The 18,567-nt window shown below is 43.3% G+C and overlaps 1 protein-coding gene across 2 annotated transcripts in view; it reads left to right on the forward strand.

Moving 5' to 3' along the window:
* Nucleotides 1-18,567, forward strand: part of olfm2a (olfactomedin 2a) — a 55,331-nt gene that overhangs the window by 19,841 nt on the left and 16,923 nt on the right. The window contains exons 1-2 of one of the 2 annotated variants that reach the window (XM_033643760.2): nt 5,930-6,395; nt 15,998-16,147. In XM_033643760.2, the coding sequence (XP_033499651.1) occupies nt 6,252-6,395; nt 15,998-16,147 (294 nt within the window). In that variant the 5' untranslated portion in view covers nt 5,930-6,251. Of the gene's footprint in view, nt 1-5,929; nt 6,396-15,997; nt 16,148-18,567 lie in introns of those variants that run through there. The other variant, XM_033643761.2, reaches the window with a different exon arrangement.

The raw sequence follows: 18,567 nt of genomic DNA on the forward strand, positions 1-18,567 counted from the left end.
CTCCATGTCCATCATCTAATTAATGAATTATGACTCAGAAAAATAGCCAGTATTCTTAGAGCCAGATGACTCCAGCATCTTTCAGAGCTCAGGCGGGGGCTCAGTGTGTGTGCTGCCTCAGTCAAAACAGCTCTGCATCATTATGAAGGAGGTCTGTGTAATTAGCTGAGGTGTAATTTGGTCCTGTATTTCAGCTGTAGCTGGCTGCATGTGTGTGCTCAGTGAGAATGCGGCTAGCGTTTGGTGCTTTCTGCTCCCCGGTATTGTTATCTCACCCAGAGCTTGTCCCTATGACCTCAGGGCTTTGTAGCGCTCTACTGCCATCCATGGGTGTGCACAAATGCTGTCATTTTTGCAGTTGGTGGCCATTTTCACCATTTGAACTGATTAAAAATGCCCTTTATAGAGCACGCCCACAGGCTAGGAGCAGAATGGATTTTTTTTTTAGATGTTTATGATAAAGTACAAGGCCACGATGGCACATCTGTGTGGAGACACCAAAAAGCTGCATAGCATGTGTGCATGTAGACGCTCCACACTGTTGCATCTACAGTGCGCAGCGCAAATCTGAGTCCAAGCATGTGACAAAACAGCCAAGATCACCACTGAAAGCGTATGAGCTCAGGACAGAAATAGTGGAAGCTAAGACACATGTAGGGTAAAGGAGAAACACATGGTATGATGCCATTTTTTCTCATTGCCACGGGGGCCAAGAGAGACAACAGAGAGAGGGAGCGAGTGAGAGGAGTTAAAGGCTAAATAAAATTCACGGGGAAGGAGAACAAAAGAGAGCGACAGCGAATTGGAGATAATGACACAGCAGAGTAGCAGCGAAAATGAGGCTGGCCAATTATTAGAGTGGAAATTATGAGGAATGGCTGTGAAAATTAATCAAAAAGGATTAAATTAATACAGGTTAAATGGCTGACTTCCTCTCTAGCTAATATTTAATGAAAGCTTGTTCTGCCAACAGACTCTGTGATTAGACAGTTGATTGGCAGAGCCTGGAATTCTTTGAGGTATGGCAGATTGTCCTCATGACACCCATTATTCCCATCCTTTATTTGGTCCATCACTTTACAAAGGATGGCATCTGACCTGCAGTCTGTGAGAGGAATTTTAAGTTTGAGAGAGTTCAGGTGCACTCCACTCTACATGGGTAAAGCAAATACATAAGTTATTAACAATGGTCTCCGATGAGAAGACGCCTTGAAATAGAAGAATAAGGTCCAAAGGTGAAAACCTCTGACAGAAGATATGATGGGAGTGTCTGGTGGCGGCCTCAGTTATTATACATTCAGCAGGTGCAGCATGCACACATGGCATTTTTTATAGGCACAAATGAATAAAAACTTATCAGGTCTCTATGAGAAAAAAACAGTCATCAAACTAGAGAGAGAATAGAGGTGTAAATACTGCTATTCATGCAAGCAAGAGAGAATAAGAGCTTGTCCAAAGTCACTGTGTTAATCTATGTGCTCATGACCACAGTTCCTATAGTAACATTACAAGAGTATTTAAATACTATGTTTAATTTGATCTACGTGACTACTACTAAGACTATTAAATGAAAATGTTAGAGACTGTGGGAGAAACGTGAGATTCAGAATGATTTACTATATGTTTGCTGTCTATTATATGATTGTCAGAATGTTGCATGTGTTTTCTAAATGATCACATTATTATTAAATTATCACAATAAGGCAGTTTGGTGTATTTATCAGAAAATAGTTATTTAGTGTCATGAGAACTCAAAGCTTTTTATTTCAAGATGACACAATCAGCAATCATTAGAGAGCAGAACCAAGCACGTTAAAAAGAGGAGAAGACATGGTGTCATATCGCATCATGTCCTTGGGGTACAACATGTGTGGTGATGTCTGGTCTGCAGTCGTCAAAAGGCTCCATAGCTGGTGCACTATCATAGAACATAGGGATGACTGATTCATTTCACTGAGGTGTCCACAGTCGACTTTGGGTTGGAATATATTTTATACGAAAAATAAAGATTTGGGTGAGAATTACAATTCTGCAATTACTGAAAAGGTCTTTCATGAAAGACCATAAACAAGCTTTCTGTTGTATATCAGCTGCCATCCATTTGAGTGTGCACCCAAAAACTTCTGTCCGACCGAGCACACCTGAAGCAGACACCATCCCTTTATTTATAGCGCTGTCAGCTGTAACACTTCACCATCACTGCTCCAGTTAGATTACACATGTAGTGACCCATAGCTCCCACTGGGTCAGAGAGCTTGTCTCAGCCCTCATTTAATAGCTCTGAACAAAACATAGAAGGAGTTATAAAAATGGTCTTGACTGCCACCCATTATAATTGCTTCCAACTTTGTGAGGACAAATTAAAAAAATTAGGACATTCTGGCTTGTCCTCTGTTCTCAAATAGGGCTCTAGAAGTGTAAAGAAACAGTTTGAAGTTAGGGTCAGAGTAAGGATTAGAGAAACAGATGTAGTTGTGCAGTATAGGGGCTGCGGACTGCATTATCTCAATTAAGGTCCTCACTAGTTTAGACTAATGTCTGTGTGTTTTTAGTGTCTATTGCTTAAGGCATTATCGAGCACATATGCGGCAGTCGAACTGTACAAATTGGAGCCACTGGAGGAAATTTAAGATATCAATGTGCTGTAGCCATGGATTTCTACTCGCAGTGAATTATCCAGCTTACTTCTTGCACAGCAGCCACAGCCGTGCATGGGGTAGGTGGTCTCATATTATCTAAGACAGTGTGTCAATAAACACTATCTCCAATGATTTTTCTTTTTTCAGTCAGCCCTCTTATTTCAGTACTGGATTTTCTTCGAGGAGGCTGAGTGCTGAGGCTTGGTTAAATGCAGATACAAGGGTAAAGGACATCTATGTTCATGTTTAAATCTTTGCTGCCACCCTGTGAATGTCAAGATTACTGCATTCTCTATGGACGGTGCATTAAAGGAGGTACACTATATTGTATGGTACATTATAATGCATGGGTGTCCTTATTCACAGCTTGCAAGCAAAAACCCTTAAATCTATTAATACCATTTCATTATTGATATTTAAATGCATATTCTATTGATTGATTAGATGTACTTATTCAGCTGTAGTCCCTTCAGAGGGTCATTCCTATGTCCCTAGGGTTCTGTTCCCTCAGTTCTACATACCTCCTCTCACAGATTCCCGTGTTCCCAACGTCCAATATTCCCCTGCTCTATATAGCACATAATGGGAACCTGGAAAAGATGTTATTTGCTCAATATGACATGGGGTAGGGTTAGGTTAGGGGGTCCATGTCATTGGTCCAACAGCCCATTGGTCTGACATCCCATTAGTCCGACGGTCCGCAGTGCTGAACGGCTCCCGGCGGGCGTATTTCTGCCTTGATGGTGCACCGCGACCGGCTCTGGGTCAGCTGGGAAAGGCTTGAGGCGAAGCAGGCTCACGGCTTATGTGTTTGTCACTTTCTTTTTCATTTTAACCCACACCATGATCTTTTCCTGACCCTAACCAAGTGGTTTTTGTGTCTAAACCTAACCAGACCTTAACCGCAGGGCATCATGATGATTTCGGAATGGACTTCGGAACAATGGGTTTAATATGGTCGGAACAATGGGCAGTTCCCAGGTTAGGGGACTAGAATCAGGACTCTGAGAGTTGTGAAAGTGCACCAGACTCAGCCTTAATGGTACATATGCTACCTGGTGAGCTAACGGGGCACCCCAATAGTTACTCTTTTTGTATATATACATATATACATATTTCAGCCCTTAAGTTAAAATGATAACAATTAGTCAATCACTTAATTAACCAATTAAAAGAGAGGGAGAAAAACAAAAGACAATTAAAGGAGAGCAATGAGTATTAAACACTTGAAGGTTAGAAGGTTGACTTTTATCATTTCCAAATAGGTAAAGATTACAAAAAAGCTTTAAGGTAGTATATTAATGAACATTTTTAACTTGAATCAGGTCAAATTTGACCTGAATGCAATAAGAGAGTTAGTGTGTATAAACAGAGTATTTAACCTGGGAACACAGAACCCTGAGAATACAGATATAACCAGCTTCACATTTAGATAAATCAGGAAACACCTGTCAAATGTAATCAGATAACATGCATGTTACAATCACGTGGCACCAGTCTATTTCCAGCACCTGGACGATGGCATCACGTCACTGAGAAAGCAGCAGCAGTGTGTTTGTGAGCGTGCATACTACTTTGCATATAACCGCTTTTCTAAAACCTCTGTTCGACATGAGCACTGTGATTTTAAACAGTGCTGCCACATGCCCCCCTCACATCTCCTTGACACATTCCTATAAAGTGACAACTACCTGTCACCAGTTTCAATACCGCACAACAACTGTGACAGGCACTGGCTCGCTCTCTGGCAGTGTGTGAGGCAGTACACTGGGTGCAATTCTACTTTTATCCACACGGGGTCAGTCTTGCTGCAAAAATGAAGGGACCTGAGCCAGGCGAGCGCAATGTGGGAGCCAGCAGGTGAGCTGAGGAGGGCTGACATTTTTTGGATGGGGCTCAGAAAGCTGTCTGCTCTCATATTACTTCACAGTACGCCCCACACAGAGGAGCCCGTATCACTCACCCAATGTGACTGTGTGGGGAAGGGAGCCCATCCATGGCTGACAAACTGAATAAGTCAGCAGACCAGGAAGCAGAAAGCAAGAAAGGGAGATGACCTGGCCGTTTTGTCTGAGTAGGCCATTCTGTCATCATTATTCATGGTTGTTTAGGGCATAACATGGCACTGCCAGGGGCCCAGTATCTTGCTGGAAGTTGTGTTGGGGAGCTTTAAATTTCAGACAATTTCTAGCTCTCATACCCCTCAGTCCATCTGGGCCATTGCGGCAGAGGTGAGTGGCAAATTCAGACAGTTATGACTTGGAGATAAAATACATACTCCACATCGAAAAGGGCCGATCTATACTTCAGAACATGTCTTAAATCTGTCCTGAAATAAGCTCAAATCACCCTGAAGGGAAATGACACCAAAATAGGCAGCGAAGTATTTGGTGTGATATCTGACACTGGCTTACCCGCTGTGATTGTGCTGAGAGCTGAAGCCATTTGGATTATAGCTATACAACAATGGTTAAACGGCACCACTCAAAAAATAACATGTAATCCCCCTTATTCAAGAAGAGCGTGCTGTAGCAGTCAGGTAAGAACAAATCCAAGCCGCATTTGTCAGTTTTACATTCAAGGTGTTTTGATAGCTTTAATCTGCTCCATCATTTATGCCAATTCAATCCTCTTTCAAATTTGAGCTTGTGCAATAGGCGGTAAGTGTCAACTGAAGATGGTGATATGGTTACGCCTCAGGCGGAGTGGAGTTGGTAAGATACTGGAAAAGTGCAAGCTACAGGCTGATTTAGGATATGTCATGAAGCAGAGTGATGGATGAGCTGTCAGATGCAGCCGTGGGCAGGAGCACCTGGATCTCTCCCACATTAATACCTTGCTGCCCATGTCTGCCCTCACAAGTCCCTACCCAGCCTTAAATCTATCCACACACCCCCCTCTATACCTTCAGTCCCCCATGCAGTACAGACAGTGTGATCAGGACAGTCTACTGTGCCTGCCTGGGATGCCTTTGGTAGACACATGCCACATAACATAAAGCACAGTGCAGCCCTCTGAAATCAGTCTCCCTCTGATCTACACGCCTCAGAAATGTGTACGTGCACACACACCAAGATGTGAGTCATAAGAGAACAGCCAAATGTCAGAGAAAGAGAAAAGAATGGATACATGCATGCAAAACAGGGCTGGCAGGAACAGAGCATAGGCTGATTGGGAGGGGTTGAGACAGAGAGGCAGCCAATGCGCAGCTCTGCATCTTGAGGAAGAGAGGGAAAGAGAGAGAGAGAGAAAAGGGAGAGATAAGGGGAGAGTGAGGAAGTGAGAGAGATGGAAAGAGAGTGTGAGAGAGGGAGGGGGTGAGGCTGAGGCAGTCACTGTGAGAGGGAAGATTCCAGCGTGATGCTGTTGGATGTGAGCTGCTCTCCTCTAACCGGTCTCTGGCTGTCCCTTTGACTGAGCCAGTGGTGTGTGAGTCTGGTAATTAAGCTCTGGGGGCTCTGCTGCTGCTCGGGCTGAGGCAGAAGCTGACTGGCTGGTTCCCTGCCTGGGCCGTCTGGAGCAGAGAAGGGTTTGACCGGAACCGAGGTCCAGGGCAGGGCAGGGTAGGGCTGGCTGTAGGCCGTCTGTGCCGGGGCCCCACAGGGAGCAAACATGAGCGTTCCCATGCTAAAGATCGGGGCGGTGCTCAGCACCATGGCCATGGTGACCAACTGGATGTCTCAGACTCTGCCCTCTCTGGTGGGACTCAACGGGACCACCATCTCCAGAGGGGGCACCTCGGAGAGGATTGTCAGCGTGCGTATGACTTCCTTTGCTTTTTTGCAAGTGTGTGTGCACTGTATTTTTCTGTGAATGTAAGACAGGAAAAGAGATGAAAAAGAGTGACATAGCAGAAGACAGAGGGAGATGTGAGTTAGTGTGTGTCTGTGTGTTTGACCACAGAGCAGCAGAGGGGTTCCAGAGAGGGGTGCACAGATGACAGCAGGACTTTGAGAGTCCATCTCAGGGGTTATATTTTATTAGTAAGAGAGAGATGTAGCCATGCAAGCGGGAGCAATGTTTCAACTGAACGTGAATGATGCATATGTTTGTGTGTGAGTCACATTAAGTATAATGATGCTGAATTGTGGGCTTGTGACTGTGAGTGATGGTGAGAGGCTGAGGACGCAGTGTGGTTGGCGGTGTTAAATCATATGTTTTTGCCGGGGTGACGGGAGGTAGAGAGCTGCTCTGAGTGATGTTCAGGCTGATCCCATCTGTCAGTCACCTCCAGGGTGGCAAGGATGGTGCTCAGATTCAGAGGTGAACGGGAAGACGGGGAGGTTGAGACAATGTTACAGTTTCGAGTATGTCTTATTTCTCTTTCGCTCTGTTTGTCTCCAAATCCTCTCAATCCTCCTCTCCTCGAGCAAAACACTCTGGCATGTAGGGAGGTCATGTAGGTAGAGAGAGGGCATTGGAGGGGTTTTGTGACAGTTTTTGGCTCAGTTTTTTGTCAGGGTTCTATATTTAAATTTTGTTTACACAGATTTTATTCTGTGTAATGCACACACACAAGTTTTATGTCTGTCTGTCTTTCTCAAAGTGCTAATTTGAGGTGAGACAGACAATGGGAAATCAAACAGACAAATAAATGAGATATTTTCTGGTTCATCAGCGGTTAATGATTGCTTTTGCTTCTATCCTGAATGTGTTTTTATGGCACTCACCCATTAAGCAAATGCCTTGCTCTGTTGAAATGATTGAATGAAATTGAACGTCCCAAGAGATCTGCGACCATCTGGATATGTGTGTGTGTATGTGTGTGTGCATGGATGCGTGCCTGCGTGTGCGTGTTTGTGGTTTTAAATATGTACCCTGAGTATGTTTAGGCATTCTTTTCTCAGGGGTGGAGGTCCATCTGTTTGAAGAAGATTTTTATAATTCATAACGGCTCGTTAAAACATCAATCCCCCCCCCTGCTTTATGTCGCCTTAATGTTGGAGCGAGGTGTCGGGTTGAAATGTTTTCTTTGGAGAAAAAGGTGTCTTAGCAAAGTGTTGCCTTTGTGAAAATGTCAAGCATCTAGTTAAAAGCATTTCGCTCCTATTTTTTTTAATCTTTCCTGCAATGTGTACATATCTCAGCAGGTAATTTTGAGTACAACATCAAAGTAAAATCATAAACTAATCTCTGGAACAATGTCAGAAGGTAAGGCTTGTTTGAATTATTTACAGCATTAAGTGCTATAATCCTTTTGAACACCCACCTGCCCCAGGGGGGTTCGGCCTGGATAAGCCATCCATTTATTTTGTATACTCGCTTATCCTGCTCAGGGTCGAAAGGAATAAAAATGTTGCAAGTTTTTTTTTCTGCAGTAAACTCATCATACTCATGACTGGAAGCCTTATCATTTGAATTTCAAAAGACTGGATACAATAGTTATGAGTGGTTATTTTCGTTTTAGGCAACTGCCATTCACAACCAATGGAGGAAAAAGACTGCCATGAAGTTCATTTCATCAAAGTTTCATCAAAACTGATGAGCCTGTTTGATTGTGCCAGGGATTATTAAAGTATAACAGTCTGTTGTGATGGGAAATGTCTTCGCTCTGAGACAGGAATAATCTCCCCTCATAAACAATGGCAGCGAATAAAACTTTAATGTAAAACCTCGCCTCAAAGTCCCATCACTATTAATGAGACATTTGCCTGTGATGATCTCAGGAGCAGTCATGACTCACATAATGTTTAGACTCCCAATCAAAGGCGATCTGGCTACGGTCTTGTGACACTGTGGTGCGAGTGCGCCAGTGGCCATTGCATGGCTGCTACCCACCCTGGCACCCATGCATGCTGCGTCCCATATTCTCCCAGCTCAGAGCTATTTTCAAAGTCTGCTTCACTTGCTCTCTGCGCCTGTCTTCTTACCAGCTGATCCAAGAACACAGCTGACTGAGTTTATACGGGCTTTTCCGCAATGGCACTGAGCACAACACTGCCTGGATGCTTGTACACATCTGGATAGTGCAAAACCATGTTCCTTAATGAGCAGGAGAGACCCTGGAACTACATGGAACTGGTGTGTCTGCACAACATGGTCAAACCAAGAGATGTAAACCTGCCAGGCTGAGCACACATAAAATCTTATTTACAATCGTGCAATAATACTTCAACAAAATAAATCAACAAAATTGACATCAACTTGGCTGTGAGATATAATTAAAGGGATACACTGCTGGTTTTCAGTTGGCTTTGTATGACAACAATGTAAGTAGTATGTGTAAATGAACTATGGCAAACTTCCCTCCATCTTACCAGTGGCCAGATCTACCTGCTCATCTTTTAGCTCAAATCCACTGATGATGCATTTTGCATCATCAGTGGAGTTGAACCCGGGCCGCTACCGTAGGGACGAGGCCTTTGTCTATCCACTAAGTCACCAACACCCATGTCATCCAATTTTCACCAGCTCTAGGACTGTCGCTCAAGCTACAGATTTTACGTATGCATTTTCGTATGCTGGCGACCATGGACACAAAGAGTATAGAAGCAGATCAAGAGACCCTCCTTCCGAAGACTTTCAGGAGGATCCGAATTATCCGTAGAGGTCTCCTTTCTCTAAAACAAATAGACATAGTTTGTAAAAATATATATATTTTTCTGACACTCTTGTCGTGAACGGGCTGCTAACTACAGTGGCGTTGCAAAAATGCAAATGGCCCTATCTAGAGCCAGTGTTTGGTTTGTCCATTGCTGGCTACTGGAGAAACATGGCAGTGCAACATTGCAGACTCCATGGACGAGGACCTCCTCTGTATGTAGATATAAACAGCTCATTCTAATGTAACAGAAACACAACGACTCTTATTTTCAGATGATTATATACAAAAGAAAACATACTTATTATATTACATTCAATTTCTGCCAGTCGTCCCCTTAAATCCTTCACACTGGCCCTGTAAGTAAAGAATTACAGTCACATATTGTTTTTTTTTTAAAATAAATAAATACTGTGTGCATGTGCTCAACTGTGCATGCAGGATGGGCATACATAAATCATAAACCTCCACATACTGTGTTTGTATACCCGTAATTCTGCACTGAGAGACAGCATGTGTGTGTGGAGACTCTCCCTTTGATATCTAAAATAAGAAAGCTGTGATGCAGAAGAGTGAAGAAAATATTCACACCATCAAAAGGGGAGCATGGATAAACAAATGGCAGAGAACAAAGAGCCAGAACTCAGAGTCTGATTGGGGTCGCCCAGCCTCTGTCTGTCAGCGAGCAGGACTGTAAACTTTATCACATCTATTGTGCAATCCAATAAAGCAGATTGTAAAGATCGATTCCTGGCTATGGATTAGAGATTAAACACTGCTGCAGAATTTTATTTGAGCACTTTGCTTTTATGTCTAACGTGATGCTTTCAAACAAACTTTATTTGAGTTCAGGCCCTGACAGGTGTCCTCTATTACTTAGTCAATGTGAAACGGTGTGCGGAGCCAGAATCTCGATGGGAGCCAACGTTGTAATATAATTTTAAATTGTTTTGATACATGAGCTAATTGTGTGATAGCCTGTGTACAAAGCAGTATTGATCCCAGACTTTATAGTTGAGCTCATAATCAGGCTTTTGACATGGTTCATTTTCTATTATGAGAGTGTAATTTCAATCCAGCTGAACTTATACCTGAATCATTGCTTTGCCCTTCAAAAGTAATTTGATGATTTCACAATTCACACACTTCTACAATCCATATTTTCCTCCATTGAACCACTGACTGTGTTCTAACAGTTTATATAGTGTTTTCTCACACCAGCCGCCCTGCCACTCTCTCATCTCCCTCCTCTATTTAACACCAGCCGTGATAAAGCTATCTTGTACCCGTCTAACAGCAGAGTGGGTGCCAAATGCTTTACACCAGGGCACCTGGCATGGCCCTGGCAGCGTGCTCCAAAAAGTATAACGTTGTAGCTCAAGTGCTGAGCATTGGTGAGTGTAATTTTGTCTCACTTCTCCTGGAGTTCTCCAACTGAGCACCCCCACACTTAAAAAAAAAAAAGAAAAGCTTGTCGCATCTGCCCACCCCCACTGTCGTTCAAGTGTGATCCGGATTGGATTGAGTGAGCTGCAGATGGAAAGCGAGCAGGGCACCACGCAGGAGGGGCGGCAGTCACGGGCGTGATGGAGTGGGAGAGAGTGCGAGGCAGCAGGGAGGAAAAAGGAGGCAGCAGGGAGAGGGGCATGATGAGTTTATGAGTCATATTATTGACTGGCAACCATGCTGTGCTGATTGTGGTAATAGGTTTTCCTTGGGCACAGGGGAGACCAGGGACTTCACTAGGAGCACTCATGGAGTTTGATTTTAAAGGCCAGCAGCTGGCCTGTGCATTGAGGATTGACTGATTGATCGTTTGAAGAGTGAGGGTGTGCATTTGCATGTTTATTTGTGTGCGGTCAGTTACAGCAAAAACAAGCAAAATTTGAAAAATGAGATCTGATTGTTTGGCCGGAGCGCAGATAGAAGTGAGGTCTGTGTAACAGAGACAGATGTTTCTACTTTGCTGGGGACAGGCATTTAGAGAAGTTAATGCCTGGCATAAAATATAAATCTGCAGAGAGAGGAAGAGAGAGGGACAGAAAGTGAAGCTGTGGAACTTGGATAAACAAAGTTGGCATTGTGGGAGGGAAACAGAAGAGACTACATCGGCAGTGCCTCTTTATTTGTTTTCCTTACTCTCAGACTATCTCACCTTGACACCTCATGTTCTCAGAATGCTTCTTTCTTTCTCCCAATACAACTTTATCTCAGTCCTCCTGCTCTCACACTGTCCGTCCTTTGTGGCATTGCAGTCTCTCAGATGCAGTGGCAAGCTCAGCTCACAATGTGGCGGTCAGCTCCCTCACATATCTTAGGACTTGCGCCTGCCTCTGCCTGTTTGCCCCTTCTGCTTGCTGCTTATGAAAGTTATAATAGACTTCCCGTCATGCTCATAAAGTAGGGAGCTGTAGATTTATGATCTCATTTAGCTCTGGCTTTACAGCAGCCAGCTCCGGGGTCGGTCTAATGAAACGCCAGAGGAAGTCCATCCTGCAACTCTCGACAGTGATACCACTAGCTCGAATGTCTAATTGGATAATCCCTCTGAACTTTGTAAATCATTAACAACGTAAGGCTTCTGAACACCTTTGTGCCATGAGGGAATTCTCAGGTAATGCCACAAGGTGGTTAGTTTTCATAATGGTTCCGCCTGAACTATGCACATAACTGATATGAATCTGATCTCTACGGTGTGCAGTGTACAGGAGAAAATGTTGGAGTCGCATTTGGTTACGACTTTTTAGCTTAGTAATGGCCACACTCTCTCATCTCATCTCTTCTTCCACTCCCTCAGCAGGGATTTAACTGAAGGTCTCATTCAGCATTGTAGCTGGGCAGCATTTGAACTAAGGTAGAGGAAATTAGAGCCATCTCTCTTTTCCCCGTCAGCTTTTCTCAAACCACAACTCTTCCCTTTCTGCCTATCAGTGTATCAGCGATTCACACTTAAATCGGTTTTCTATTGGGAAGATTGGTTGTGGTTGTGGTTGGAAGACATGCCATCAGTGGATGGTGGGACTTCACAGACCCGAGCTGTCAGATGCGATATCGCTGGAACAGAGGGAACCCTGGGGTGGCGCGAAAAGGGGGCAGGCCAGAAATCTTGAAGAGTAATTTTCACTTTAGTGAGCAAGCCCAATTGATTTTTCATCTCTCTTGCCCCTTTGCGGTTTCCTGTTGTTTTCATTGCCGCTGTCTTCTTCCTTAATGGGCTTTTGCATGGCAGCCATGGCTGTGACAGCTTCAAATCTGGCACTTACATATTCTATTTCATCCCTCACATCTAATGGGTGAATTTCTGGGACAGTGAACTGAACACCTCCTCTCCCCTGAAACCGCCGTCTGTGTCTGGGAGGAGAGGATTATCCCCCAGACCTGAAGTGCCCCCAGCTAGGCGCCACTGATAGCATGATGATGATAGCACAGGTTATGTTATCATCACTACTCAAACACTCTGAGGCCTGACCTGCCTGCAGTATGCAAACATTATTCATTCATTTCAGTCTGTATATCCCGAATATGATTCTGTATAACATTAGATATTGAGGAAGTTGTTTTTCCCACATTAATGAGATATCTGATGGGCGGCATGGTGTGAGCACTATGTTAAATGAACCAATGTCAATGACCCACTCTTCGCTGCAGAGAGGAGACTTAATCATATTTACATAAATTACCCAGTGTTCCAAAACATATTCAAGTTTACTACTTGCACCCCGAGAGATCAGTCACATATGAGTGCTGATATATAGATCTCCCTGCAACAGCTCAGGCACAAAGCATATAGGGACAAAGCACATTTGCATTTAAGAATTACCTCTTCCCTCCTGCTCTCTAAACTGCCACTGTGATGAGAATGGGGAGGTTAGTGCAGAATGGATAGGTGGGTGGTAATGAAATTGGAACTGATTCAAATAAGCTCTTAATTTCAGCCCAGCATTTATGAAACATTAATGAAGAGAGGAGAAGATGTGATGCTGTGAAAACTCCCCGGCTTGCGAAAAGGCACATGAGGAGCGCAGCGTGAGTTTAAACATGTTGGAAAATGAAGAAAGTCTTATGGTAATGGAGCTGACATGCTCCCAATATTACTTTGTTGAATTCTGAACTTCTTGCTTATTACTGCCCACTATGTAACATATCATAAAAAAATCAGTGTGGCGCCAACTATGGCTCCCTTTTAGGCTGATAGCAGTATGAAATATTGATGCCCACTTCTGCATCCATTCGCAAGAATCTTTCTTAACTGAAAGTGACTATCTGGTGCGTAGGCTGACAGCCCCCACATGTATGGATATGAGGTAATTTTATTGAATGCAGGAGGCTGCACATGCCCTCAGAGTGAGTAACATAAGTGGATTCTGCTGTTTGAGGCAAGCTAACCTCCACCTGTTAACACTGCAGGGTAGCGACTGTAATGAGAAGCCGGTGTGCCATGCTGTGGCCTCACGATCCGCTATCAGACACACATTCATAGTACTATGGCAGCCATTGTATATGCTCTCCTACAGTGCTGCAGTAATCATGCGTTACAGCTGCAGGGGTTTCCAAACAAACCCTCTCAGGGGTAGATAGTTGCAGTTTTAAATGCATGCATTATTAAAATCTGTAAAAATCCATTCATGTAAATACTGTACGGTATGATCAAGAATACGCAAATACTGTGTGTGCTGTTCTCGCGTGTACATCTGCAGATCTTTCCAGATACACACTGTCATGACACACGCGCTCATGCACATATGCTGCAATAAATCAGAAGTCCTGACAGTGAGTGAGATGCGGGCAGAGAAGCAGACAGAGGAAAAGTATCTCCCCCTCAGGCAACGGCAGAATGAAATAGACAGTCAGATGCAGTTGAAAGAAATTGGAGGAGGCTCCGCTGTGGAGACTGCCTCTTTTGTCTTGTTTTAACTCCAACTCTGGCCTCTGTAGACCTTGGTCGTCTCTCCACCTAACAGCCGACTGAAGCTGGATTGCCTCAAAGAAGCCAGACTAATGATAAGAAAGGTGCTGACTGACAGAAAAAAAAACTGTGCAAGTCACTGCAGGAGCTGGCTGCACACTGACTCACAAATATGCATCAATATTAAGGATAATTTTATAATAAGTTAGGAAGAGTGCCAGTAAGTTCCATCGTGAGTCATTCATGTGCACGGCAGACTTTCAGTCATACAGAAATATGACTAATGTATGTATGTAATACTGTATGAATAGAGAATGTGAATAGAATATGACTTCTTACTTAGTTTAATTAAATTTAGATGTATTAATTTTAAAAATGTATGAGTCTACTTAAAATACTTGAAAATAATGAAAAAGATAAAATATAAAAGGAATGTATAATGTCATTGTGATGGTCGATATTACAGCATACTTAAGTCACTCATGTAGTCTGTTCACCTCAATTCATTTAGAGTAAGTCAGATTTAAAATTCACTCCTTCTGAGAGTGTGTGGGAGGATGAGGAAAAGGCACTAAGAGCAGAGAGAGGAAGGGGAGTGAGGGGGTGGGGTGCCAAGGGATTGGCAGGAGTGACAAGATGTGACAGTGAGCATATTGGCTTGCAGGGTGGTTGCTACTTTACACTCCAATCACACAGTCCCCCTGTCCCCCAAGACATTTTAATCTGATCCCCTGACCCAAAGAGACGAGAGCACAACACCACTCAGAGGAAAGCAGGAGAGCGGCACCGAGCCGAGCCACAAGATTTTATTTCCAGCCCTTTTCCTTCCACTTATGTGGATGGGTCTTTAATTTTATCACCAAAATGGCTGCTCCTGCTCTCATTACATTTTGCTTTATATGCCGCGTGTGTGTAGGTGCAGTGTGAATGAACGGCTCGTCCTTGCCGGGCCTTCGCGTAAACTGTGTCTACATGTGTGTGTGTGCTCGCAAGCACACAGCACTACTTTTGATTGGATTAGTCAGAGAGAGACATCCATCCTTTCAGCCTCGCCCCTCCTCCACTGGTTACGGGCTGCATTATCGATCCTGAACAGCTCCATTTCCTCTCTGTGTCCAAACTTATTAGATGCTCTGCTTTCACACAGCCTGGCCTGATCCCTCCCTCTTCCTCTTTTCTTTGAAAACCCCCGTTTTCCTCCCATTTGTCTTTGTCTTTCTTCATCCTCCATCGAGCTCTTACTCTATCTCTGTCATGCCGTTGTGTTTTTCATCCCTTTGTGTATTTTCTACCAATGTTCTTGTCTTATCTTAATCTGCACCCATTTCTGCTTATTTTCTCCCTCTGATTCCTCTATCCTCCATCTCTCTCGTCTCCTGTCTGTACTGCTGTGAGTGCCACCTCTGTCAATCACTGCCTTTGCTTTCTCTCTCTCTCTGTTGCTCTCCAGTTAATACTAAAATTAGACTGCGAGTGAGTTTGAGTAGTTGGAGGGATCAATTGCCATTAATTGCCTTTGGGGAAGAGTAACTTTTGACAGGGTTGCAAGAGAGAAAGAGAATGCCATGGAGGAATTATGACTTTGCAGCTAACGTATGGTGACAGAATGGGCACATCTAATCACGATATGGAATGTATTAGATCGTCTTTTTCCCTGCAAACACTTTCTACAACACTTTCAAGTATTAGATAAATTTATTAGTTATGAAATGTTTTATAAGGGAGGAACACTTCTAAGATTACAGTTGATACATGCTGGCAGGAAAAAATATATTTTCTGCCCTCATCCATTTTGAAAAGCCTGCTTAGTAGCAACATGGATAAACAACAGCAGACAGAACCAACCAGTTTCTTCTCTTGCTCTAATATATATATATAATTATATATATATATGTCTCTGTGTTTCTGCAGGCTCTGTACCCAAGCCCAGAGGAGGGCTGGCAGATCTACAGCTCGGCACAGGACGCAGATGGGAAGTGTATCTGTACTGTGGTCGCACCAGCCCAGAACATGTGTAACCGCGACCCACGCAGCAGGCAACTTCGCCAGCTCATGGAGAAGGTGACAGCTGTCAATAACACACTCACTTTGAGACACGACTGTTACCCACGCAGACATGCAAAACTGCCATGCCGCAATGCGCTCGTGTCTTGCGCCGTCTGTCACATACAGGCTGCTGAAGTGAATAGTCTCCTTTACCCCACAGTTGATCAGTCATGCAGGATAATATGACGCTAATGGAAAGACATTGTTGGTCTAATTATTCTTTTTTGAGCAACAGAGCTGCTGAAAGTGATAGTTTGTTTTTTTTTTGAAGTGGGGTTTTATGGGATAATTACCCATAGTCAATGAATTATATACACTAGGTGTCAGTTGGCACGTCCCCAGTTTAGAGAAGCAGGCTGGAGTCAGACACAGAAGCTAAGTAATGTACTGCTGTGGATGGGGGTCGGGAACAAAATGTAACTTAGCCATCTAAAAAATATCAATATCAGTTTAAGTGTGTGCTATGTTGAGAGTTTTTTCAGCCTGTTACCCTTCTGTCAGACAGCCCGTTCCAACGGCTTCAGTTCCCCATCTATACTCCTGTCAAAGCCACCAGACCCCACTGACAAAAACAGCACTTTTAGCTCGCTGGATACAGGAGCTGCTGGTCTACTGCTGCATCAGTAAATTAGTTTGTGTTATTGTGTGACTTTTGTGAATCCGGACTAAATGCCAAAATACACAATAACACAAACAAAAAGACTGATCCAGGCAGCTGTATTCAAGTGGCTCCTGTATTTAAGCAATATTAAATCAAAGTTTTTCTCAATGGACTCTGGCTTTGAAGAGAGCAATAAAACGGCTTCATTTTCTAGTTAGAAATCACTCTCTGACCTTAAAGTAAGGCAGTGAAAATACTCTCAATATAGCATACACTTAAACTGATATTTATTTTGTTAGGTGGGACTTTTTTTAGGTGGCTAAAATACATTTTGATACTGCCCCTAATCACAGCAGTACATTGCTTATCGTCCATGTTGGACTCCAGCCTGTTTCTCCAAAGTGGGGGCGTGATGATTAACATCTACAGCACCCCATTCAACCCCACTTCAAAAAAGGCGAACTGTCCCTTTAAAGTGAATGTAGCATGCATTGCCTTGATAAAAGAAATGTCCTAAACTCACCCATGGAATTGAATTCACTGAGCCTTAGCCTTCTAATGTTTCTTTTGTTAATATAAATCCATTAAATAAGAATTAAGAAAATTAACTGTTTTACAAATCAGTGAAGATGACAAATGCTTTGTTTGCATAGTTACACAGTAAATGCTGCACACACAAAATCTGTTTACTCAGACTTGTGCTCATTCTGCCTTCCTCTAAGTGAAAAATATAAGTCAGCGCTCTTTTTTTGTGAATAATTGTGTCATGTATGACTAGCAAATAAATGTAATGTAATGCGAAAAGTGTGTACACACGCAAAACTCCACTACAGTGTTTCAGCAACAAGACAATAAATCTATGTTTTATTTGCATGGAGTAGTATTGACCTATAGTGCAGTGCATGCAAATGTAATTTCCTGCTAGTGGCAAGCACATAAACACACACAGATCAGGGATGAGAGTACAGGCAAGAGAGGACCTCTGCTTACAAGTGATCTACAGCTGTTTGTTGACTCTCCAGATCTGCAACTGCATTGATTGGTGGTTTGCAGGTTGGCATCTTTCCATTCTTACCCTCTTGTCTTTTCCAAACTAAATAATAAAATGCTGAGAAATAATGTTTAACAGCTTTCACTTGCTTGATGGGCCATGGCAGCTCATTCACAGCAAAGCTGTTTTTTTTTTCTTGTGGGTGCTTAAAACCAGTGAATGAATGAGAGGGTGGATCCACCGAGCGAGTGAAAGCCTGGGAGTAGAGAGGTAGAAAAGAGCGGGTAAGACAGGAGGAGCTGACATTGATGCGGTCTTGTGAGGAGAGATGGAGGTAAATTGAGATGCTGAATCGGCTCTGAGGTCCTGGTGGATCAATGAGACACCTGAATTCACATATTGCAGTCATTCTCATTGAAGTTTGCCTTTTCCCCCGACAGTCTCTGTCTGCTACTGTTTCAAGCATACGTTCATGCAGACAAAATCCACACTCACGCACACTTTAAAAGAAGCATATCCCAACAGAGACAGCGCATTCCGGCTGAGGAAGACACAAACTTGATAAAGCCATCCTGAGTGTTTGTGTTCACCCAGATATGTGAAAGTATAGATGCACTGTCTTTATAAAGATTGTTATATACTGTATGTATGCGCGTAAAGAATGCAGTTTCTGCAGGTTTTTAATAAGCATGCAGAATAAAAAAACACTACATACAATATGATTTGTATATATATGTTATGTGTATGCTTTCTAGTATTGTCAGTGCTGCTTATGTAGCACATAGTCAGTGAGATTGTAGTTTAATGCAGGTTGAATTCCCTACAAGTCTAGAGTACTATACA

This window comes from Epinephelus lanceolatus, chromosome 18, assembly GCF_041903045.1.
Source record: "Epinephelus lanceolatus isolate andai-2023 chromosome 18, ASM4190304v1, whole genome shotgun sequence".
Taxonomy (NCBI): Eukaryota; Metazoa; Chordata; class Actinopteri; order Perciformes; family Serranidae; genus Epinephelus; species Epinephelus lanceolatus.